This window comes from Prionailurus viverrinus, chromosome B1, assembly GCF_022837055.1.
Source record: "Prionailurus viverrinus isolate Anna chromosome B1, UM_Priviv_1.0, whole genome shotgun sequence".
In the NCBI taxonomy this organism is placed as follows: domain Eukaryota; kingdom Metazoa; phylum Chordata; class Mammalia; order Carnivora; family Felidae; genus Prionailurus; species Prionailurus viverrinus.
In genome coordinates, this window is record NC_062564.1 from 78,329,993 (window position 1) to 78,355,710 (window position 25,718).

The window sequence follows — 25,718 nt, forward strand, 5'->3', positions numbered from 1 at the left end:
TTTGTTTATTTACATTTGAGGATTTATTAAAGTCACACAACAGTTATACCAACTATGGCAAAAAGTTGCAGGAGAGATATATGTTTCTTTTGCTAAGTAAATTTATCTGATATTCGTATTGTGGCCCTTGCTTTTTCTTTGTGCTTACATTTGTCTACAATATTTTAGACCCTCCTAAAGTGCTCCCAGACTCACTGTAATTACTTCAGGGTTTTACCCACTAAAACATACTGTTTGGAGAACTTAAGAAAGAGAAATGAAAAGGTCAATATTTGGCCTTGTCCATCAATGTGTTTAGTGATTTTAATATGAGAACAAAATATATAACTCTTTGCATAGTTACTTTAAAAAATGAGATTACATTGTGATAGTCTTCTGTACTTTTTTCTTAGAAACAATTTCCCCTAAGACAAGCTCAGGGTTCAGGACTAAATTTCTTCTGTCTTTCATGCTTGAGTGTAACTCAACTGGATAACTAAAAAGAAGTCCCTGGTTAACATAAATTATCATTGGAAGATAAAGACCTAGAGATTAGATCTGGTCCTAAGGGAAAAAATGAGAGTAGCAGAAGGAATCCAGTTCTAGGGGAAAGAGATGGTTAAACATCAGAGGAAGGGCTTGATTTGGGCCTTGGATCCCTGCTGTTATCCCTTCTTGCACTGTCCTCCCCAGTTATCCTTCCATGGGCTTCTCCCACCTTCCTTAAAGCCCTTGAGGATCTTCTAAATGTAGAAATACAAACTGGCTCCACAATATATATATATATATATATATATATATATATATATATATATATATATAAAATAAATACAATATGCTCAACCTCCCTGCTAATACAAATACTTGGAATAAAAACAGTAATATGCACTAGGAGGTGTTTTACACAGTGAAGAATGTTTTTGGAGGAATATATTTTCGTTTCCAGTTGAAAACTTAATGTAACATATAAATCTCTAGAGGCATTTTAAAGCAGAAATGATCTAGATTTCATATTTGTAAAAAAAGTATCAAAATAGTATTACAGCAACAAAAAGACTATTATTTTGATACTTAATAACACAGTAGTATTCTGGCATAATGAAACATCAGAAACCAGCATCACCCTATCTGTTGGTGCACTATCAGGAAAAGTTTGTCCCAAACCATAAATTTAAACAGTCTAGTCTATTTACAGTGTCTCTGGACATTGCCACAATGTCAAGATTTTGGGCAACCTAATACTTGCATCTTTTGATCACCCAACTCTGGTTTATGTCGCAGTTTCTCTCAAATGATAACCAATAGTGCTTCAAAATTATTACAATAAAAGTACTAAGGTTGAATGATAATATTCTCCAAAGGATATATCTTTAAATGTTTTTCTTTAATTAATTAATTTATTTTTGAGAGAGAGAGACAGAGAGGGTGAGCAGGGAAGGGGCAGAGAGAGAGGGAGAGAGAAAATCCCAAGCAGGCTCCACACTGTCAGCATGGAGTCAGATGTGGGGCTCAAACTCATGAACTGTGAGATTGTGACTTGAGCTGAAACTGAGAGTCAGATGTTTAACCAACAGAGCCACCCAGGCACTGCTCTTTAAATGTTTAATTATAGCAAAAGCATAGTGTTTAATCAATCTTTATGTTTATATATATATTTTAACTGTTTATTTTATTTTATTTTTGAGAGAGAGACAGTGTGAGCAGGGGAGGCACAGAGAGAGAGGGAAACACAGAATCCAAAGCAGGCTCCGGGCTCTGAGCTGTCAGCGCAGAGCCTGATCCGGCTTGAACCCACCAACCATGAGATCATGACCCAAGCTTGACCTGAGATCATGACAGATGCTTAAGTGACAGAGCCACCCTAGCACCCCCTTTATTTTTTTAAACAAAGTTTATTTATTTATTTTGAGAGAGAGAGAGAGAGCGAGCGCATGCTTGTGCATATGCAAGTGGAGGAGAGGCAGAGAGAGGGAGAGAATCCCAAACAGATCCCAGGCTGTCAGCACTCACAGGCCGATGCAGGGCTCAATCCCACGAATGGTGAGATCATGACGTGAGCCGAAATTAAGAGTGGGATGCTTAACTGACTGAGCCAGCCAGGCATCCCAATCAATATCTTTAAACATCTTTTTATTTTTATTTTTTTCATGTTTATTTTTTAGAGAGAGAGAAGGAAAGAAAGAGAGAGAGAGAGAGAGTGTGGGGGAAAGGCAGAGAGAAGGAGAGAGAGAGACCCCAAGCAGTTTCCACGCTGTTAGCACAGAGCCCTATTTGGGGCTCAATGTCATTAACCGAATTGTGAGATATAACCTGAGCTGAAATCAAGAGTCAGATGCTCAACTGACTGAGCCACCCAGGTGCCCCTCAATATCTTTTGTAATATGCAGCACATGTTTATACAAATAAGAGTGATGAAAATAAACATGTGACACACAAAAAGGAGAACCACGTGATGAAATTCAAGTTTGGTCTAAACAAGGAAGGAAAATGCTTTCAAGTACTCAAGTACATACATATGTAGGACACACACATAGTAATTCTAAAAGCTCTCTGGTGAAGGAAAGCAGAATCTACAAAAAGATCTGAAAGGGCCAGATATCAGAACAATATCTCAAACTTGGAAAGGGATGATTTCCCCTAGAGGGATCAAGATTAACTTTTCTTCAGACTAGTAGAATTAGGGGAAGGAGACCTCAAAAGTCAGAAATAATTGCCTGCTATTTAAAATCTTCTATAACACAATGAAGGTAAACTTCTTTTCTATTTCTATTCTAAGCCTATAATGCTGATATTTTAAAATAAAGTACAAAAAGAAAACTAAAAACCAATCTTACTTAGAAATATTGATGCAATTGCTAAATAAAATATTAGCAAATAGAATCCAGCAGTACATTAAAAGAATAATTCACCATGGCCAATTGGGATTAAATCCAGAAATCCAAACTGATTCAATATTTAAAAATGCATTACTAATATTCAGCACATTAATAAGTCAAAGGAGGAAAAAAACAAATGATGGTTTCAACATATGCTGATATGACATTTGAAAATTTCATTACCCATTCCTGATTCAAGAAGAAAAACTCTTAGAGAAATAGGAATCAACAGAAATTTCCTTCACATGAAAAAAATATGTGTGCCAACTAAAAGTGTCATGGTAAAGAACGAAGCAGTTGAAGTATTACAATTAAAGTCAGAAATATAACAGTGATACCCACTATAATTGGTAGTGTTTAAGATTAATGAAGAAACATGTGAAACATTGCTACAAAGGGGAAAACATTATTTCATCCATTTTATTCCACAAATATTGATTGAAAGCCTAGTAGGTGTCAGTCATATAACATGGCTATTAGGATATACTGCCATGTAAAGATGGATGGGCTACACTCTTGGAGTTTATATTCAAGTAGGGTGGATTATGTGCAAATTATATTAAGACTGCATGCCTTGAGGGGAAAAACAGTATCGACTGCATTTTTAAAATTTAGTTGGGAACTAGTTGAAAATTACTTGGGTGCCTGGGTGGCTCAGCTGGTTAAGTGTCTGACTTTGGCTCAGGTCATGATCTCACAAGTTCATGTGTTCAAGTCCCACAGCTTTGGATCCTCTGTCCCCCTTTCTCTCTGTCTCTCCCCCACTCATGCTCTCTCTCTCTCTCTCAAAAATAAATAAACATTAAAAAAAAATTACCTTACAAACGTCAAAAGCAGGTATCAAAGATGATTGAATAAACATATTCCAGTTAAAGAAGTAACAAAAAAAAAAACCACCCTAGAAATATAGAAAAAAGTACATAGCACCTCTTTGAAAAATGACAAGCTACTAGTATGAAAAATATTGCCTTTTAAAAGGAGAGACAATCTTTATTCTTGCATAGAAAAGTTTACTGTAATGATATAAATGCTTTTTAAATTAATGTATAAAGTAAATGAAATCCTAATGTGAATCATAACAGCTTTCTTTAAACTTCTTAAATTTCAGCTAGAGATATAAATATCTTAGACTAAGATGAGAAATTCTAGAAAGACAGAATAATCAGGAGGGAGGAATATTCATATCAGATTTTAAGGCTTTTATAAAGCTACAATAATTAAAATACTGTGGTACCAGTAAAAGAATAGATAATCCAATGGTGCAGATTAATGAATAAATAGGTTAAAACCTTTATTTGAATTCACTGTGTGAGAAAGACGTCATTACAGATCACTGGGAAATAATTATTCAATCACTGATGATTTTAACAGTAGCTAAAACAATTAAATTGGATCCCTACCTCAAATTTAACACCAGAATGAATTCCAGATGAGGTATAGGTTTAAATGTCTTTTTAAAAATGCAGTCATACAAGTATTGGGATGAGATGCAATTGAATATTATGGAAATCTTGGAGGAATTTCTCAGGACTGACACAAAATCTAGAAGCCATAAGGAAAGGAACTGATTCAAATTTAATACATCCTAATCTAAAACTTCTACATGAACAAACATTCCCAAGATATTAACAAAATATATTCACAGCATATAGCACAGTCGAATATAAGGAGCTCAGTCTTACATATCAGTATGATAAGAAGAAAACATTGTTTTAAATGGGCAAAGGGTATGCACAGGCAGCTCACAAGAGATATAAATTGCACAATATCAAATATGTTCCATTTCACTGAACAAACAAAAATGAAAATGACCAAGAGATGTAACTTTGCCTATCTGATTGGCAAAAGACAAATGACTGCTACTATCCAGTCTGGGTGAGAATGAAGGCATAGGGCACTCTTTAAAAAAAAAAAAAAAAAAAAATATATATATATATATATATATATATATATATGTATGTATTTTTATTTTTTCTTATTTGAGAGAAAGAGTGGGGGGCGTGGAGGGAGCGCAACCAGGGAAAAGGGGCAGAGGAAGAGAGAGAGAGAATCCCAGGCAGGCTCCATGCTTAGTGTGGAGGCTGAGAGAGGGCTGAGGCAGAACCCAAGCAGGACTTCATCCCATAACCCTGGGATCATGACCTGAGCCAGTATCAAGAGGAGGATGTTCAACCAACTGAGCCACCCAGGCACCCCAAGACATTGGCACTCATACAGTACTGTTAGGATCATAAATGAGTTTAGGACATACTTTTTGGAGCAATTTGTCAACTATGTCAATATTTTATTATATTATTATTTTTATTTGAGAGAGAGAGAGAGTGCGACTGGGGGAGAGGGACAAGAGGAGATAGAGAATCTTAAGCAGGCTCCATGCTCAGCATGGGGCCCAATCCCATGACTCTGGGATCAGGACCTGAGCCAATATCAAGAGTCAGTCACTCAACCAACTGAGCCACTCAGGTGTCCCTTGTCAATATTTTACTTGCTAGTACCCTTTTGACTATGAATTGCAATGTTAGGAATAAGTGCTGTAAGAGAAGACAGTGTATAATGCATGCTTGCATGTACAGGCATAGTGTTTATGTTCTTTTAAATAAATATGGAAAAACCTAAATTTTCATCTTTAGGGATTGGTTAGATAAGTTTTGCTATAATGCATGTACTAGAATATTATGCAGTGGTTAAAAATAATGAAGTAGATCTACATATTATTTTAGAAAAAGTCCACAGTGGGGGTGCCTGGGTGGCTCAGTAAGTTAAGCAGCTGACTTCAGCTCAGGTCATGATCTCTCCATGAGTTTGAGCCCTGTGTCAGGCTCTGTGCTGGCAGCTTGGAGCCTGGAGCCTACTTGAGATTCTATGTCCCCTTCTCTCTCTGCCCCTCCTCCACTCATGCTCTCTATCTCTCTCTCTCTCTCAAAAATATGTAAATGTTAAAAAAAAAAGGCCCACGGTGAATTACTAAGTGAAAGTATGATGGGATAGTCTCTGTTGTATAACTCCTGCAATTCTGTTGGTTTTGGGATGTGTATTTGTAAATCCACAGACATTTGCATAAAGCTACACATCAGATTGTTTTAAAGTTCTTATCCCTAGAGAATTCAATTCAAAGAAGAAGAGAGCAGAGGGAAATGAGAATATCACATGTTCTACTATATATTCTTCTGTATTGTCTCAAATTTTGTTTTAGATAGGGAGCATGCATTACTTTCATAGTAAAAAATAACTACAAAGATGTAAAAGGTTTTTTTTTTTCTAAAAATCAATCTGAAAATAGAACTCTCTGTTTTCCATGTTTCCTGATTCTCTTTGAGAAAAAGTTCTTTCATTTGTACTGGCATACTGGATTTCTAGCAGAAGTTAACTTTATGAACAAGTTAATAATCTACATTTTGAATTATTTATATGCACTTTGAAGCTTTAAGGCAGACAGGGCAAGCTCCATATTTTCCTCCCCTTCAGATCATAATCCTCCCTCTGACACCATGGTCTTCTCCATATTGATGAGGCACAGAGAGCGGAAAGAATGTTAGATTTCAGATGGAAGGTGTGCTATGCCTTCTTATCTGTTACCTTCCACAAGATAACCATGAAGGGCAAAGAAGTGAATTCAGCTGACAAATGTTTAGCCATTCTGGGGTTTGGTAGTGATGCAACATAAAAAAGTAAATTAATAGATATTTGTAGGAAGAATTCTTGATTAAGGATCTCTTTCTTGCTTTGGCATAGATTGAAGGATAGCCTTCACTTCCATCCCACCTCCACCCACCACCAGCCTTAGAGGCTCGTTTGGTCCTTGGGGAAATCTGGGATTTGATTCTAAATCCCTGAGAGGGCTGTCTCTGGTCCTGATTCCTACTCCAGCAGTCCATTTCGATTCCAATGTAACACGAGAGAAATTTGTTGCAAGAAGACAATGCAGGATTTATTTTGCCCAGTTCCTGCAGAGTTAGATCCAAAGAGCACTCATATGGACCCAATCCTCTGAAGTGATTTTTGTTTCCTTGCTGTTCTCCTGACAAGAGACCTAGAATTGGGTGTCCCATCAGACCAGAAACACAGCCCACCAGACAGGCCCAGAATCCTACAGGTTCCTAAAAAAGAATATACCTGTACTTCTATCTGTTGTGCTACTAACATTTGCCTGAGGATTGGTAGAATATGATTTTCTATTTCCTAAACAGCGGCTCTAATCTATGAAGTTATGTTTTGTCTGTGCGCTGAGCAGTTCTCAAAATAAAGCAGTTTTTCATGTTTTCTAAAGATTCTCCTTGTTCATTAATCACTATTCTGTCAAATATTTGGCACATTACTTGACCAAAAATCTGGCAGGTGTGAATGGCATTGGTTTGAATTATTTTGCCTATAATCCCTTGCCAGGACTCTGATACCATTACACCATGTCTCATCAATTCCCTGTATTTCTAAAACTCGTTATTCTAGGAGAGTGACCAAGTCCTTCCAAGGCTGGAAAAAGAAGTCAATGCTGCACTTCGAACATGATCAGGAAACAACAGAGACATTGGTAGAAAACAGGAGAGACTTTACCTGGCATGACTTAACATTTCACCACGCACATTCTGCCTGTCCTTAATTTTGGAGACTAACCTGTGGGTGGGGCTGTGTGCTTCCAGGATGAAGGGGAAAAGACACATGCATGGGAAGAACAAATTCTATTTTAGCAACATACTTTGTTACTGTAGTCACAGCAGATGCAGCCCTCTTCACCAACATTTTCCTAGATCCTAATAAGCATTTAAATATTGGAAAGACACCTGAAATGTTAACTTTGGTGATCTGAGAGCCTTAAGCCACAGGAAAGTCATATAAAACAACACTCTTTTGATCAAATTTACTTTTTAATTTTTTCCCTTTTCTTACCTGAAAACCTCTAACAGTTGTTTTAGTGCAGAGGTCATTTGTTGGATTTATCTCGAAGGAATAATAATGTGCCAAAGCATATATATTTTCTTTCTGATTTCTGAAGATGCTAGAAAGCCCTGAAACTTTTATGGTTAGACATAAAATCTACCATGAAATGAGAACAGTCCTCTTCTTTTTTTTTTAATTTTTTAAATGTTTATTTATTTTTGAGAGACAGACGGAGAGAGCACGTGGGGGAGGGGCAAAGAGAGAGGGAGACACAGAATCTGAAGCAGGCTCCAGGCTCCTAGCTGCCAGCATAGAGCCTGATGCGGGTCTGGAACCCATGAACCTCGAGATCATGGCCTGAGCTGAAGTCGGACACTTAACTGGCACCCAGTTAAGAGTGCCAGTTGGAGAGTGCCAGTTGGAGAGCCACCCAGGCACTCCAAGAACAGTGGGAAGTATGACCACAGCATAAGGCTTAAGGTGGTATATTAGTCTGTTCAGGTTGCCATAACAAGATACCATTGACTAAATGTCTTAAACACAGACATTTATTTCTTCACAGTTCTGAAGCCCAGAAATCCAAGATGAAGGTGTTGGCAGTTTGGGTTTCTCTTGAGGCCTCTCTTGTTGGCCTGAAGATAGCGACCTTTTCTCTGTGTCAGTTGTACATGCACATACCTGGTGTCAACCCCCCTCTGTCTATAAGGACATCAGTCATATTGGATTAGAGCTCCATTTTAAGGACCTCATTTTAACTTAATCACCTCTTTAAAAAACTTATCTCCAAATATGGTTACATTGAGGTACTGAAGATTGGGACTTTGACATAGGAAGAGTCCTATGGGGCACAATTCATCCCATAATGAGGGGTGTGAGAACATGCTCTGATAGAAGGTATATAAACAGAAGGAATATGCAATGATGTGTAGCAACATTCACAGGCCCCAAGGAGAAACTATAATGACTAATTAGAGCCAGTGTCTGTAGAAGGAAATTCCCTGGGTTCTCTAATGATAATACTGATTCTTCCACTTGCTATGACCCTCAGGAATCCCTTAACTTCCCAGAGTCATCCTAGATCCTTCATCTGAAAAGTAAAGTAAAAACAGAAAAATCCATTCACATGAACCACCATGTGAGGTTCAAATAAAATCTATACAAGTATTTTTTTTTTCTTAATGCAATCTATAAATGTAAAATGGTTTTATAACCAAGGATTCTCTAGGAAATTCCTTGGTGGAGGTGAGTTTTGAAGACCATTTTGAAGAGAGGAGAGAGCTGGCAGAAGGAACAACACATTTTCCGTGGGAGGATCGTCCATGTTCATAAGTGTTTTTTAAGTGAGCAGTGATTTAGAAGATCCAATTTTGACCAGCTCAAACAGAGCAAACAGTGCAAGATATACTTTCCATTTCTTCCTCAGTCCTCACAGTCTTAATTTTTTGTTCTTTGTGTTTTTGTTGTTGTTGCTAATTTGGGGAATTGTACACATAACTGGCTACATGGCCTTAGTCACTCCCATATATTTTACAGTACCCAGTTTCCACGTGTATCAAACATCTGCTTAGCCAATTCACAGAGACTCAGTTATGTAACAGATGAGAAAGTTCTTTGAAATGGTTAAAAAGAAAATATTCAGTTAGACATTGATGACATTTTATATAACAAACTAATTTTTATCCAGCACCTAGCACGTGACAAGAGCTGAATTAATGTCCATTGCCTGAAAATGGTAGTTTTAAACAGAACACTACATTGTTCAGGAGAGTGCAATTCCAAGATGATACCTTTGGAATACAGTTCTCAGTATTATTGTAGGAAGAGGAAATGATAGAAACAGGATGGCCAGCTGAGATGCATACCAGGCATGATTTGATTGGGATCTGCCCAAAGACTGTGAAATGGAGGGGGAAGGAAGGGATAACATACTCTGAGAACTGGCACATCAGCAGGTAAGTACAGAATAGGAGAAGGTTAAACACACTGGCCAGCTTCACAGCATATGAAGCAAGTTTCTTCCTTATGGAATTAAAAAGTGTGGTTTTATAGGCTTTCTTTGAGTGTTTATGCAATGCACAATACATTGCTTAGTCTGCAAGATTATTCTATAGAATAATAATCTTTACTCTTAGAACTTGCATAGAATTCTGCCCAAGTTTTCTTTTTCTCAATTTCACTCTCCATTACTCCTACTTACACTCTATGTAACTACACAATGGAGATCAAAATGCTGTTTATTTTCCTTAGCGCTCAGCTTTTTCCATCTCTCTCTGTCACCACCAACAAAAGTGTCCCTCCTTGTGTATTTAGATATTTTCCCATTCTTTTTTTTTCATTTTTGACTCCACATCTTTATAATTTTCTTGTGCTGAAAATTGACATGGAGTAGCTTTCTGGATCTCATAAAATGGGTATGGCAGATTATTTGAAAAACTGGCTATATTGTATTCCTTCCTATAAACATACCCTTTCCATGTTACTTAGTTTTTTTCCCATCAAGAGATGGATTCCACTCCCCTACACCTTCAACCTGGGCTGGACTTGTGACTTGCTCTGGCCAATAGAATGTGGCATAATGTAGCATAAGTGTACAAATTCAAAGTCCAGGCTTCAAAAGAATCGTGATTATCTGCTTTGTTGCAAAATTCTGACTATCCAGTGTGTGGGCTAACATGCTAAGGGATGAGACCTTGTGTTTCAGAAATGAGTTACCCATGGTAACTGAGCCTGGGTGGCTCAGTCGGTTGGGTGTCTGACTTCCGCTCAGGTCATGATCTCGTGGTCCATGAGTTCGAGCCCCGCATCGGGCTCTGTGCCAACAGCTCAGAGCCTGGACCCTGTTTCTGATTCTGTGTCTCCCTTCCCCGCTCTAATCCTCCCCCGCTCACACTCTGTCTCACTCTCTCTCTCAAAAGTAAACATTAAAAAAATCTTTTTTTTAAATAAATGAGTTACCCAACTGACTGTAGACACATAAGGCCAGCTGAGCCCAGAAGAACCAGCCATTTGAGCTTAGCCTAAGTTGCTGGCTCAGAAAATCACAAGCTAAATGAACACATTTTGAGGTGGTTTGTTCTATAGCAAAAATTATTACAATGGGCTACCGAGGACATTTGTGAAGTCTCCCCTTTTCTTTGATGAGAAATATTTGCAGCAGTTTCATACAATTCTCACATCAGTGTGTTACTGTATAAAGGTTGTGCAATAAAATAGTCTCTCAAGGACGTTTCAAATTCTTTAATTTTATAGTATATATTATATGTTATATATTATATATTCAGATATATTCTTTTTTCAGATATATTCATTATTAATGACATTTGGGACCTTCCAATATTCTTAAATATTCCAAAGCAAAAAGTCCAGAAGGTGCACTATTTTCATTTAATTTCACACTTCTAACATTTCCTGTGATTTCATATATGAAGAGGATCTACGAGTAAATAGAATCCAGAAAATGTTAATTTTCTTGATGCTGTCAAGGAGAGAACATTGGCTTGGTGCCATTGCTGCTTTGGGGTCATAGCCAACCTGGGAATGAACAGCTGTTGTTATTCAGAAAAATTCAGACAATATTTGGGAAGGTATTAATTTAGAGGACAAAAACCCAAGAGGAAAATAGAAAAACAACAAACTAAATAAGAATAGCATTTTTAGACTGTAAAAATACCTAATGATTCCAGAAGTGTTTAATATATCTTCCAATATAGTACAGAGGGGGGCAAAGTAAGCAGGATTTGGAATGTCCCTGGCAAGGCATTCGAGAGGCAACATGGCATAGTGAAACTATATGGGATTTGGGGTCAGAGAAGAAGATTTTAGTTTTTTGGGCTACGGCAATTTTCATGTGTTCTCATTCACATAGAAACAAGTAGCTTTCGGCTCTGTTTATGAATCTATAACACACACCAGTTTAAAATATATTAATGATGTATATATAAAGATTCAGATTATTTCTTTCTCCTATTCTCTAAAGCAGTAGTTCCCAAAACATGGTATGAGTTCCCAGAGGGCCCAGAGACAAGAAACTACAGTAAGAATCTAGCTGTCTTCCATTAAGCTGTACATTGGGAGATTTAGAAATACTTAAAACAATTCTATTCTTCTCACTATTTTCTTTGATTTGGAAAATACTTTTTATTAAAAATATTACTTGTGCTAATTTGTAATGAGTTTGTTTTGTTATTTTAAAATGGGTTAATAAATATTTACATTTGTTCTTCATTTTAATTTCTAATATTGTAAATACTAAACATAACCCATATGAATGAAATCCTTAACATACTTAATACTTTTTAAGAACATAAATGGGAAACCGAGACAATAAAATTGAGAACCACACCGTCCAGAAAGTTTGGTCAGATATTATTATTCCCATTTAATAGATTGGGAACAGAAGAATTAAAAATGAATTTACTTGAAGGTGATTTATTGGATGGTGATCTAGAATGAAGAACATCTAACTCAAAATTCCTTTCACATTTTAAGTTTACTTTTCCCCAATGAGTTTTTTTTTTTGTATTTCTAACATTTTTTATTGCTCAAGTTAAAATATAATAAAAATACACTGTTTTAGAGTGCACAATTCTCTGAATTTTAACCCAAGTTTAGATTTATAGAACCATCATTCCTGAAGGGTACCAGAATTTGCCATCCCAAAATATGTCTCTTTGGCATATGGATTATTTTGAGCTCATGGCTATTGAGAATCAGTAGGTGCAGGAAAAACTTTAAAAACAGGATTCAAGTTTTCCTTTTATAATAGAGATTTGCATTTATAAAGAAATTTTCACACAAAGGGACACTTTCCTGGTCTTTCATATGCCATGTAATTTGGATTGTATCTTGGACATTTTGAATATTATGCTAGAGTTCTCAGGGTCTTGCCCAAGTCTTCTGAAGAATGTTGACGTCTTCCTTTTAGCACACAACTGACCTTGTTTGTTTCAGTTTTCAAGTTCTGCCTTATGGGAGTTGTGGTCTTAATGTCACTTCCTTTGTCAGTAACTTTGCAGTATTATATGGATCTGTCTTATGTGTGTTCCCACCTGTGGCCATTCTGAATCCTGGGTGGTGATCTACCTTGCAGCTCAGTTCTCAAAGTTGGAGGTATGTTATTATGTGTCAAAGCTATACATGTGTGTCTTGGGAGTGTTCCCATGAGCTCATGAACTACCTTTTCAGGTCACTTTCCCAACTCTTTTCTTTTTTGACCTTCCTAGAACTTTTTGGGCTCTCTGGGGCTCTTCTTTTCAGTTCAGCCAGAAAACTGGGGCTTTATTTTCCCAGTTCTGTCATGTACTCCCTGCAATTGTAAGCATTTCCTGAACTGAGATGCAGCAAGAAAAAAAGCAACAAGTGCTTGCCCCACTCTTATGGGGTCTAATCTCTGATTTGTAAGGAAGTTTCTACTTCCTCATTGTGCCTCCCTTAGCCATCATGGTTGCTGTTGCTTCCACTGCCACCACTAATTGCACTGGATTGCTTGAGAACTGGGAGAGGACAGAAAGGAGAAAAGGAAACAACAATGCACAGAGATTTTTATCCCACTATCTTTTACCGTTAGAAGATCCCTTTCCCATCTTGCAAGCTATAACTTAATGACTCTTTCTGTGAGAATGCCAACTTCTGAGTGTCAGGCTACATTGAGACCAGCTCTGCAGATATCAGAGACAAAAAATGGTAAGATAACTGGTGATTTAGTGGCACTTAGAATTATGCCCCCCCCCCATCTGCCTGTTACTATTTACTTTTCAGTGTTCTCAAATAGCTCCTCATGCATTCTGTCCATGTTTTGTTGTGCATTCAGTGGCAGAATGTGCTCATTCCATCTTACCAGACACCAGAACCCCAATAAACTTTTTGCAATCGTGTAAAAGTGCTGAAATACCTAAGAAAAGATCTTCAGAGTTGGTATTAGGGAAATGTGATGCTTGGACTTTATAGCCTCAATTGACTCCTGTGACTTCTATTTCCATTTGTGAGCTTTTATTTTCTATCACTGATAACTCTATACTCAGGAGGAGCTGCTCCAATCTTAACCAGAAGTGCATTTTTCCCTCAAATTTTTATAGTTCCTTTGAGGTATAATTGGAATGTTTAAATAAAATTGTATTAAAAAGCATGGTCAAGAGAACAAAAAGATGGGCCACAAACAAGGAGAAAATACATGCAAAAGATACACCTGATAAAAGACTGTTATCCAAAATATAAAAAGAATTCTTAAAACTCAACAATAAGGAACAACTTGATTAAAAAATGGGCCAAAAGCCTTAAAAGATACCTTACCAAAGGTAATATAGGTGTCAAACAAGCATATGAAATGATGATCCACATCACATGCCATCAGGTAAATGCAAGCTAAAACAACAATGAAATACCACCAGACCCTTATTAGAATATAATCTCAAACAAATCTAAACACTGACAATACCAAATGTTGGTGAGGATATGAAGCAAGAGGAGCTTTAATTTATTCCTGGTGGGAATGTGAAATGGTACAGACACTTTGGAAGACATTTTGGCAGTTTCTTATAAAACTATACACATTCTAACCCTACAACCTGGCAAAGGAGTTGAAAATGTATGTACACATAAAAACCATCATGCAGATGTTTATAGAAACTTTATTTATAATTTCCCAAACTTGGAAGCAACCAAGATGCCCTTCAGTAGGTGAGTGCATAAATAAAATGTGATATATCCAGTCAATAGAGTATTATTCAGCACTAAAATGAAATGAACTACCAAGCCATGGAGGAAACTTGAATGCATATTACTAAGTGAAAGAAGACCATCTCCAAAGGCTACATGATGTATGATGCCAACTATATGGCATTCTAGATAAGGCCAAACTGATACAGCAAAAAGCTCAGTGGTTTCCAGGGAATGAGGGAGGGAAGATTGGAAAGGCACAGCACAGAGGATTGTTAGGATACTAAAAAGACTCCACATAATACTGAAATGATGGATGCAAGTCATCCAGACATTTATCAGAAACATTGAATGTGTAATACCAAGACTGAACTCCAGTGTAAAGCATGGACTTCAGGTGATTATGATATGTGAAATGTAGGTTCATCAGTTGTAACACTCTGGTAGGGGATGTTGATAATGGGGGAGGATATGCATATGATCAGGCAGGAGTATATGGGAAATTTCTGTACCTCCCTCTGAATTTCACTGTGAATGTAAAACTGATTTAAAAAATAGCCTTAAAAAAGGAATGAACTTTTGACATATGTTACAACATGGATGAAACTCAAAGACATTATGCTAAGTGAAATAAGCCAGACACAAAGGGGCAAATATTGTATGATTCTACTTGTATGAAGCACCCACAGTAAGGACAGAAAGTAGAACAGTCATTACAGGGGCTGGAGGGAAGAGGAGAAAGGGAAGTGTTGATTAATAGGTATTCATTTTCAGTATGGGATGATATACAAGTTCTGGAGATGGAGAGCAGCGGTGGTCATACAAAAATGTTAATGCACTTAACACCACTGAACTGTTGCACTTAAAAAATGGTTAAAATTTAATATTTTGTAATGTATACATTAGCACAATAAACAATAAACTAAAATAATTTTAATTATAAAAAGTGCATCGCTAAAGGAAGGAAGTAGGGAGAGAGTAATAACAGAACTAGATAGTAGGTTGGCAAACTACGGTGTGTGCCTATAAGCCAAATCCAGTCCTACCAGTTCATTTGCTTATTGTCTATGGCCGCTTTTGTACTGTAACAGCAGAGTTTTATAGTTGTGAAAGAGACTATCTGGACTTCAGCACCTAGAATATTTACTATCCGACCTTTACAGAAAAAATTTGACAACCATTAATCTGAACGGTATGGTACAGACCATTATGGTCATCTTGGGATTCCCTACAAAGCATCTTTCTGCTAAACTTCAAGCCTGACCTATCTTTGAATGAGAGTATATCTTTGCAGAGAGAAAGGAGGAATGGGAAGTTCTCTTCTTCTTCTAAAATCTTACTTCTGTTTATTTAACTGTTATTAATAAGTTAATTTTGTTTTTCCAGACATTCTGCTAGAAGCTTAACATACACTGCTAAAAAAGACATTCCTGCCCTCATGAAGCTGTCAATGCAAAACAATTTTTGTAGATAGCTGAAAGCAGTCTCTCTCTAACAGCCCCTTATTGATCCTAAATCTATTTTACTGGACAACATAAATCAAATCTGGCATTTCTTATACATCATAGCATGTCTGAACAAAAAACATTTTTCATGCTTTCTAGAATCATCTCTTACCCACTTAAACATTTATCCTCTTCATTTGTGATAAAAAAAAATTATGCTAAAAATGCAATTCAAGTCACAGATATGTGTTTGTGATATCACTTTTGCATCATCTGCAAATCTTGTCCAGAAAATACATCTCATTTGCTAGTATATTTGCCTACAGCAGACATAGAGCATTATCCTTGACAATGAATGAAAAACTCTTTTATTTTCAGAACTTGAGGGACATTTCCCTATACAAATGTTGTATTTCTGTTTACTGTCTAGGGAATAAATTTATGACAGTTCTTTTGTTTTTCTTTTTCATTTTTCTTTTTTGCAATAAGGCTTGTTTAATATAGCTCCAGAGGGAAAAAAAAAATTGGAATGATGAAGCAGAAGATAACAAGGCAGTGTTCATTCAGCATACAAAGAAAGGTAATGGAGTTGAACATACTTAATAGTTCTATGAGCCAAGAAATGTCATATACAAATAATTATTTTTAAAACTTGGGGGAGGGGATATTTGTATCTTTATTTTAAAGGGAGGAAAAGTGAGGAGTTTGAAGAAGCTATAAATAAAAGAGCTATTAAGTGGTAAGCAGCCTTCCAGTTTTGTCTCCCATGAAGCCATGTATAGAAATGGAGTTCTCTAAGAATTGAGTGAAATGTCCAACATATCCAACCATGATCCTGGTCTTCTTATGTGAAAAGGGAATTCTGAAATGACTCTGGCTCCAAAGAAGACCCCATTGCTTCATGTTCTTCTATTAGATTCATCACCTATTTGTATGACACTAAATTAACCAAGATTGCATTCATATGTTCAATTCATATATTTAAGTGTATTAATAATTTTTTAATTTATTTTGTCCAACTTTTCATTTAAATTCTTGTTAGTTAACATACAGTGAGATATTGGCTTCAGGAGTAGAATTTAGTGATTAATCACTTGCTTATACACCCAGTGCTCATCACAAGTGCCCTCCTTAGTACCCATTATCCATCTATCCCATCCCCCGACCCACCTCCCCTCCAGCAATCCTCAGTTTGTTCTCTATAGTTAAGAGTTTGTTTTATGGTTTCTCTTTTTTTTTTTCCCACGTATGTGGATCTGTTTTGTTTCTTAAATTTCACATTTGAGTAAAATCATATGGTATTTGTATTTCAGTGACTGACTTATTTCACTTAGCATAATACACTCTAGCTCCATCAACCTCATTGCAAATGGCAAAATTTCATTGTTTTGTTTTTATGGCTGAATGTATATCCATTGTATATCTTACCACCTTTTCTTTATCTATTCATCAGTTGATCTACATTTGGGCTCTTTCCATAGTTTGGTTATTGTTGATAATGCTGCTATAAACATCAGGGTGCATGTATCCCTTCAAATCAGTATTTTTGTGTCCTTTGGGTAAGCGCCTGTAGTGCAATTGCTAGACTGTGGGGTAGTTCTATTTTTAATTTTTTGAGGAACATCCATACTGTTTTCCAGAGAGGTTGCAAAAGTTTGCATTTCCACCAACAGTATAGGACTGTTCCCCCTTCTCCACATCCTCACCAACATCTATTGTTTCCTGTGTTGTTAATTTTAGCCATTCTGACAGGTATGAGGTAATATCTCATTGTACTTGTGGTTTGTATTTCCCTGATGATGAGTGATGTTGAGCATCTTTTCATGCGTCAAAAGACACATGAACTTATGACAGTTCTTAAAAAGAAGTAGAAATGAATTAAAATTACACACAATTTAAAGTCACTTATTTCAAAATTAGGAGGCAAGTTTATCAAAACTGTTGAGCAGAAAATTATTGACTTACTTTCAACCAATTGATTTATCTAATCCCAGGAATTCTAGTAGAATATCTATGTTTTCTGGATTTTTCTTGGAGTCCACTTATCTGTCATTTGCTTTTCAACAATAAAATGATAGTTGTTTGTTTGTTTTTTCCTGTAGAAAATATCCATAATACGTCAGGAACAAGTTAATACACATTTAAATTTCAGAAGTGTTATAAAATTATATAAAAAGAAAATTGTTATGGATTTTGTTGTTGTTGTTAAATGTAAGAAATAGTATGTAACAGGGACGTCTAGAAACCATTTTGTTGAAATGTTGGATTCTAATGTAGCAAGACTATGATTTATTTAATGGTTCAAGGGTTACAAAAATGCCAGCTAGAATCTGGATTGGTAACAACTCAGTGTCAAGTAAAATTCTGACAAAAAAAAAGCGGTAGGAAACAGCTGAAAGGCAGTCTAAATATATTTCATGTTGTCTGTAGTGGCCAGCTGAGGTATCTAGTTCTAGATGGAGACATTTTTCAAAACTATAAATAATTTTTTGGTAACTGTGAAGTTTGATATTGTAGTGTATTGCTCCAAGAGGAAGCAAAAATTTGGTCAATAATATAAAAAAAATTGGTGTGAAGTTTCTTCAATATGTTTATCCTGTGACTTCTTCAAGAATCCTCAGCACCATTACATGGTCAACTTGAACGCCATGTGTCCAGAGGCAGAGCTAAACATTGCGAGTGTGTCACAGTTTCCTCATGAGCTCATTTGCACTGTTTTACAGATGCCTATATTTCTCTTTTCATAATCTTCAACCACTTATTTAGTAGGTTTTACTATTATTGATGGTCCAACAGAATTAATCAGAAATGTAGCTTCACACTTTAAATTCATTTATTTATTTTTAGAATGAATGTTTATTTTATAACAACTTTCCTGTTAATGCCAATTCCAGGAATATATGGGATTATAAATGTTTGGAACCACATCTAACAGTTTTCTTAGAAAAATTAATATGAAGGAATGGACATAATAAAGATGTGAAAACAAAGAAGAGTTCATAATAGGGCTGACAACACTCAGTTGTATTAACTTAAACATATGTTTTCTAGACATAACAATGCAATTCATCAGGCTTCCTTGTTCTGGTGTCCAGGAAGCTCACAGGCGAACTTCGAGTTTAGTTGTACAATTGAGTTAATCCTGCCATTTAGGCTACCTGTGTTTTTCTCTTTTCCTTATGACTTATTTGCTGATTCTTTTGTCCCCCAAATTAGTATGCTTCTTGTTGTGTCTCTTCTATAAGTTGCCTTAAGCCATTTTGTAAAGAATAAGGTTTAAATAAATTCAATGCTGAAAAAATATACAATGCAGTATCATCAAAAAATCGTGATTTGGAGGCCTTGAGCTCAATCATTTAGGTTGTTGCTTTGAGAAATATTCCTAGCTACTCTTATGAGTTTTATCAAGACCAAAGTTCTCTCTCTCTCTCTCTTCAGACAAATAAAAATGAACTGAGTTGTACAAAATACAGCTGTGAAGGATGATCTCAGAACAATCATACGTTTTTCTCTGAGAATAACGCAAATACTAGGAAAACAGAAAGTACCAAAGCAAAATCCTATAACCCTGTTGGTAATTTATCTGGTTTAATTACCTGGGTAAGAATCTATTCATACACAAGTGACCAGAAATTGGGAAATGGCATGTGAATAGTAGTAAAACAAAGGAAACTCATTTCCTTCCAACATTTCTTTTTTGTTTAAATATTTTTTTGTGAGAGAAAAGAGATTGAGAGAGAGAGAGAGAGAGAGAGAGAGAGAGAGAGAGAGAGAATGAGCAGGGCAGGGGCAGAGAGGGGACAGAGGATCCGAAGTAGGGTCTGCACTGACAGCAGCAAGCCTGATGCGGGGCTCAAACTCATGAACCGTGACATCATGACCTGAGCCAAAGTCCGATGCTCAATCGATTGAGCCACCCTGGTGCCCCTCATTCCAACATGTGTAATTACTCCTGCCTCTTTTGTCTATGAGACACAAATGATGACAATGTCATAACATGAAATCAATTAAAATAGCAGGAGAGCAAGATAGTTGTATGGACTTGATAGTCAAAATGATAAGGGCTTAAAACTTGGTTTATCTCTTACTTGTGTTATGACCCTGGGAATTTTTCAGCCCTTGAATATAAGTTTTCTGTTATAAAGACAGTAATATTACCTGTCTTCATAAAACTGTTAGGAGGATGAAAAAAGGTGGTAGATGGATACATACATAGATAAATAGATAAGTAGATAGTTACCTCACTACCATAATTGTAAGTGGTCAATAACATTAGCAGAAATAATTGTTGTTTATCAATATAAAAATACATAGCCCATTTTTTGCTTTTTCTAATGGAATACAAAGATGTCATTTTGGGTTACAAATAAAAGAGAAAATAAAACACATGATTAATGGCTGAGACCGTCTGAGGGACCATATAGGTCACAGGCTGAGAGTATTTACTGTTCGTGTTGCGCTCACCTGGGACTATCAGAGCAACTGATAAAACACTGCCCCCCAATTTAGTAGACAACAAGGCTACAAGGAAAGGGTAGCTCACCTCTCCTGAACTCAGATCTCCGAGAAAACTCTGATGCCTTTAAAATCAGTGTCTGGCAATAGTGTTTGCAAAAAATAATTCAAGTAATTTGCTAAGAGTTTTTAAAAGAATTTTTTTATTGTGACCTACTCAGGATTTTCCAGTAACTAATGGAGAGGCCCAATACCCTCCCACAATATTCTCCCACATTACCCTCAGAGTCCTTTCCTTTCTCTGCACATTCCCTCCCTTCCCCTGATCCTGATGAATGTAAGGTTAGAAACTAGAGTTACCCTCTCTCATTTCTAAAAGCAAATAAAATCATCTTCCTCGCTGGAGTTTCCTGGCCAAAATCCTTTCAGAAATAAGTGCTCCAGTTTGAGCTCATAGGTGAGTCATTTCTGAACATTCACAAGTTGATGCATTTTACCTTCACAGTCATTACCTTACCTTATCATCCATCTTGCTAAAAACATCTGCAGAGAACTCAAGGGTGACAGGTGCAATACAAAACTCAATATTATTCTTTCTAGAAATATCACTAATTATAATTTCACAGAAAATGAATATCCAGCAACTGTGAGTTAAAAAGAAAGAAAAGATAGGAAATATGTATTGAGTACTAAAAACCCTCTGAAACCTTTTTGAAAAGAATAGAATAAAAGCTTTACGTTCTTTGACACAATGCAATATGACAAACCATGTCCACCCCCCAATTAAACAAAAACTTCCCATGACAAAGCCACTGATTATTTACTAAAGTGGCTGAACAGGCTCATCTATTTACAGGAAGCTATGATTCTGAGGTATGTTTTCCCAACAGTAAAAAGGAGAGAAGAATCTATTTTGGTACTATTAGTTAGCTCACAGCTGGGTTTAATAATGAGGGCTGTTTGGGATATCTGATGTGGTATGTAAGACAAACCCAGGAGGGCTGATTTAACTGTGGTCCGAGGCCAGAGGCAACAGAGAGAATGACCTGTGGGAAATCTCTGTTTCATTCGAGTTCCAGAGTCTAGGGAAAAGGTTATGTCATAGAACCTACAGTAATCTGAAGAAAACTTTTAGCCACAAATCAACACTTGCTATTTCTTCCTCATGTTTTCTTATTAACATAGTTGGAATTTGCCAGAAAGGGACAAACTATCTTGGGAAAGGAAGAAAGTCAGAAAGATCCAACGGAAGAAGTGGGGCAGGAGAACAAGTAGGTAAGAGGAAAGGGTAGACAAAAAAACCCATATCGGTTTTCCTTTTAGGCATTTTGTTTACTTAGCCAACATGCAGTAGTCCCTTAAATAATATGAACAAATGAAGGCGTGCTCAGCCTGGGTTCTCTGAGTTTGATCTGCAGAGTACTGTCCTCAAAAATGCAGTTTTATATTGTAGAACACATAGTAACTTGAATTATAATAGTAATTCTAGAATAGAGATTCTAAGACACCTTATTCTATTGACAGATAAGAATCAATAATAGTTAGCCATATTAGTTATTTATATTAAAATATTTACTCCCATTTCCTTGAAAAGTTGATCTTTGTAGCTAGAGCCCCACAACTCCAGCAATCTCTTGCTCTATTAAAAAAAAAAATCTATTGACTAGGTTAGCAAGGTAAACTTCTGTTCTGGCCTTAGTGAATTGTCAGAAATTACCATAATTCTTATCAGATTATACTCTGCTGTTCCACTTCTCAATTCCCTTATCTAGCTGAAAAACAGAATGTTGTACCATTTAAAAATTTTTTTTTCTCACACTTAGTTTTTCCTATTTTCTTGTCAAGAAGCTTGTGCTTCTATCCCTGCATCTGGTTCTATGAGGCTGCTCGGCTTTATATCTTTTTGGTATAAACAATGATTAAACATCCCTTCCCCCTCCTAGTTTTAGGCAGACATAATCTAATCTGTGTTATGTGACAAGACCAATTAGTCTCGCCCACTCTGCAGCCTTCTGTCCCTCCCCTCTCAGCTGCTACCCTCTTGGCACTCCATCTCTTTTAGGAAGTAGCGATAGGAGCCAAATTTCCAAACTGAATTCATTAGATGAATATGCAGGTCCAGATTGCTTAAATGTGCTCACATCCTCAAGTAGAACTCAGACTCAAGACTTCTGACTCTTTTCTCTCGTTGCATTTTATGTTTGTCAGAAGATTTCTGCCTACAAAAACTTCCTCGCTGGCTCGAGAGAAAGGAAAGCTGTATTGACTAGGTGTGCAAATGGAAGGCCCAGGACTGGACTGAGCAAGATAAGTGCAGAGAATGCCATCCTTTCCTTGGATGTGTTATTTTATACAGGCTTTTACAAGTAGCACTCTACCCACTTCTGACAAGTGTAGGTAGCTTGCAGAGTCCAGGTGATGGATGGGCAAGGCACGCCATTCATAATTCATGCTCAGAGCACTGGCACTCAACTAGTGGGTCAATCGGAATCAGAAAGGGACCCTGAGGACAAGACATGGAAACACGGAACAGCTGGTGGTGCACAATTCTGATGAGTCTATTATCCCATAGCCAGACCGTAGCCACCACAGCTGGGGACAGCAGGTGCCAAGAAAACCTGACCCGTTGGATCTTGAGGGACTAAAGAGAGAAAACACTTAAGCTTGCTTCATTTTGTTTGTTATCAGAAGTGGTTTTTTTTAGATTCTTAAAGTCTGTAACATTATTTTCAATACTGTAACTGCTAAAAGAGGGATGAACATTCTATGATAAGCTATTCAGTAGCTTACAGCTTAAATTTCAAAACTGGTAACCATAGATATAATGCCATGTTACCTGATAGAGAAATCATAAGTAAGTCTCTGGGGCAATTGCTAAAATAGATTCTGAACGTTCAAAAAAAAATTCACAATATCCACCAAGAAAACCCAAGTCCCATTGTAAATATGCCTACTAGTCAGTATTCATTAGAGAATAAGATTGGCGACCTCCTGTTGTTTTAAAAGCACAGGCAGATTCTCTTGGACTAATTGAAAGTTTCCTTTTAAATGTGTAAATGTGAGAGACAGAAAGAGGTAGAGGAAGGAACAGAAAAATAAAACAAGTATCAAAGCCTTAACAACAAATTTTTCTTTCTAGGAATTTGAGATGACAGTGTGCTGCCATTTTTGTGTGTGTCAGTTTGCCCCTCACTGCAAATTCCTGCAGGTCATAGATCTGCCACCAAGTCATCACCCTCAGGAAGCCCGTGGGTACTTCATGTGGGCTCTCAGTCCGTGTCCTTTTGACCACGAAAGCCTGGGCTGTGACATTATTGATTCTGTGTTCGTGTCTGCCTGGCACAGAGCCTTGGGATCACTGGTATCATCAGTTAGGTGGAAATTCCCATTAATATAAGCAGGAAACTAAAGAGACTAATAGAGGATCCCTTGGTCAATTTAGATGTGGCCCCAAAATACCCACGTGGCTCCTTGGACACTGGCACCATTCTCATGAAAACATTTCAGAAAGCTACCTCTTATTCTGGGGTGCCTTGGCAATGGAAACAAGAATCAGAACTATTTTCTTGGTTTTCTTCTTCAAGTGGATTTTAATGTCCTGTCACTCAAAGTTTAATTTAGTAAATTCTCAATATTACCTGTGCAGCATTTTGTATGCAATCTCAGCACAGTGCAATCAAGGATAGCAGTCTGTGGAGGGAGAAGTTCTCCTGAAAGGCCTTCGACATTAATTCGCCATTTTTCAGTATTCTCCACACTGTGATTTGTACAGAATTATAGGAGCTGCTGAAGCCAGCTGGCTCCTTTGTCTTCCCTTGACTTCTGGCCAGCCTCTATTCATAATGCTGCGACCAGAAGATAAAAAAAAAAAAAAAAAAAAAGGAAAGGAAAGAGAAGAAAAGGAACTCATAAGTTTAAGAAGTATATAAGGTTGGGCGCCTGGGTGGCTCAGTTGGTTAGCATCTGACTTCAGCTCAGGTCATGATCTCATGGCTTGTGAGTTTAAGCCCCACGTCGGGCTCTGTGCTGAGGGCCGAGAGCCTGGAGCCTGCTTCAGATTCTGTGTCCCCCCCCTCTCTCTCTCTGCCCCTTCCCTGTTCACTCTCTGTCTCTCAAAAATAAATAAAGGCATTAAAAATATTTTTTTAAAAAAAGTGTATAAAGTTGTGGCAGAAAAAATATATGTGAGGTACTACCAATCAACTAGTGCCTAGTAAGCTTTTAATGAAGGTTAATATGCAAAGCACAGAAAGGAAAACAAAAGTATATACAATCAAGTCTTGACCTCGCTAGAAGTTTCTATAGTTGGTGAGTTGGAGAAGCAATCCAAATTTTTCATGCATTTGAGCTTCAATAGAAGGGGTGACACATATTTGGAGGCTTTCAGAGTCACACTGCTCACTTGAGGGTATAAAAATGGAGTCTTTCTGGAAAGCAATCATTAACTTTTATCAAGGGTCTTAAAAATATTCATACTTTTTGACTAACAATTCCAATTCCAAGAAACAAACAAAAATAAATAATGTATGATATACAGAAAAAATTATATACAAGGAGAGTCATCATAACACTACTCAAAATAGTAAAAAAAAAAAAAGCAAGAAATTAAATGTTGAATAGGTAATAGGACAAGAGTTAGACTAATGTTATCCTAGTATTATTTCTGCCTTTGTGTCAAGCCTAGATTTTGCATTAGAAATATATAAAAATATGGACTTAGATCATTAGACAATCTTTTATAACATGATTTTAAGTGTTATATCATGTTATAAACACTTATAAATATGAAAGTTTCATATTTAGGATCTGGCCTAGGGTGAGGCAAAAGAATTTTGCCTCGGTAGCAAAATTTGAGGAGGTGCTCACTCCTGGAGGCTTGTACGATCAGTGTTGGCACTTAGCCATGACAGTGACTGTGAGTGGTTCCCTACATCATGTGCTCTGAGCACCTGTCTTGCCTCATCTTTGTCTCAGTCCTGAACCTGGTATCGTAAAGATGCACCATAATATATGTAATCAGTGCTCTCCTGCTGGACATTAGGTTCTTTTTAATGTTTTGCTGTTATAAATAACACTCTGTTAGGTGTGTACACACAACATTATAGACATTTGATTTTATCATTGGAATAAATGTAGAGTGGTGGGATTTCTTCTTAAAACACTTAAGGCTTTGATCCATATTGACATATTTCCTTCAGGCAATTGATATGTCTCTATGCTTATTCTTTCAGCACTATTTGAGCATTTTTATGCATATTTTTCCACTCATTTTAATCTTTGCAATATGATAGGAAAAGACCTGGTTGTTTCTATTTTCACAGAATATTAAATATTTTAACACATAAAATATTAAATATTTTAATAGTATTTTTCATTGTATTTTTGTGTGTGTGTCACCTGCTTATGTCTCTTAGCAATTTTTCCATCAGGGTCT

At 36.7% G+C, this 25,718-nt stretch overlaps 1 protein-coding gene across 1 annotated transcript in view; it reads left to right on the forward strand.

Annotated features, from left to right (window-relative positions):
• Positions 1–25,718, forward strand: part of IQCM (IQ motif containing M) — a 616,349-nt gene that overhangs the window by 489,255 nt on the left and 101,376 nt on the right. The window contains 3 exon segments of the mRNA XM_047856690.1: positions 16,319–16,341; positions 16,344–16,409; positions 21,470–21,559. Of these exon segments, the coding sequence (XP_047712646.1) occupies positions 16,319–16,341; positions 16,344–16,409; positions 21,470–21,559 (179 nt within the window).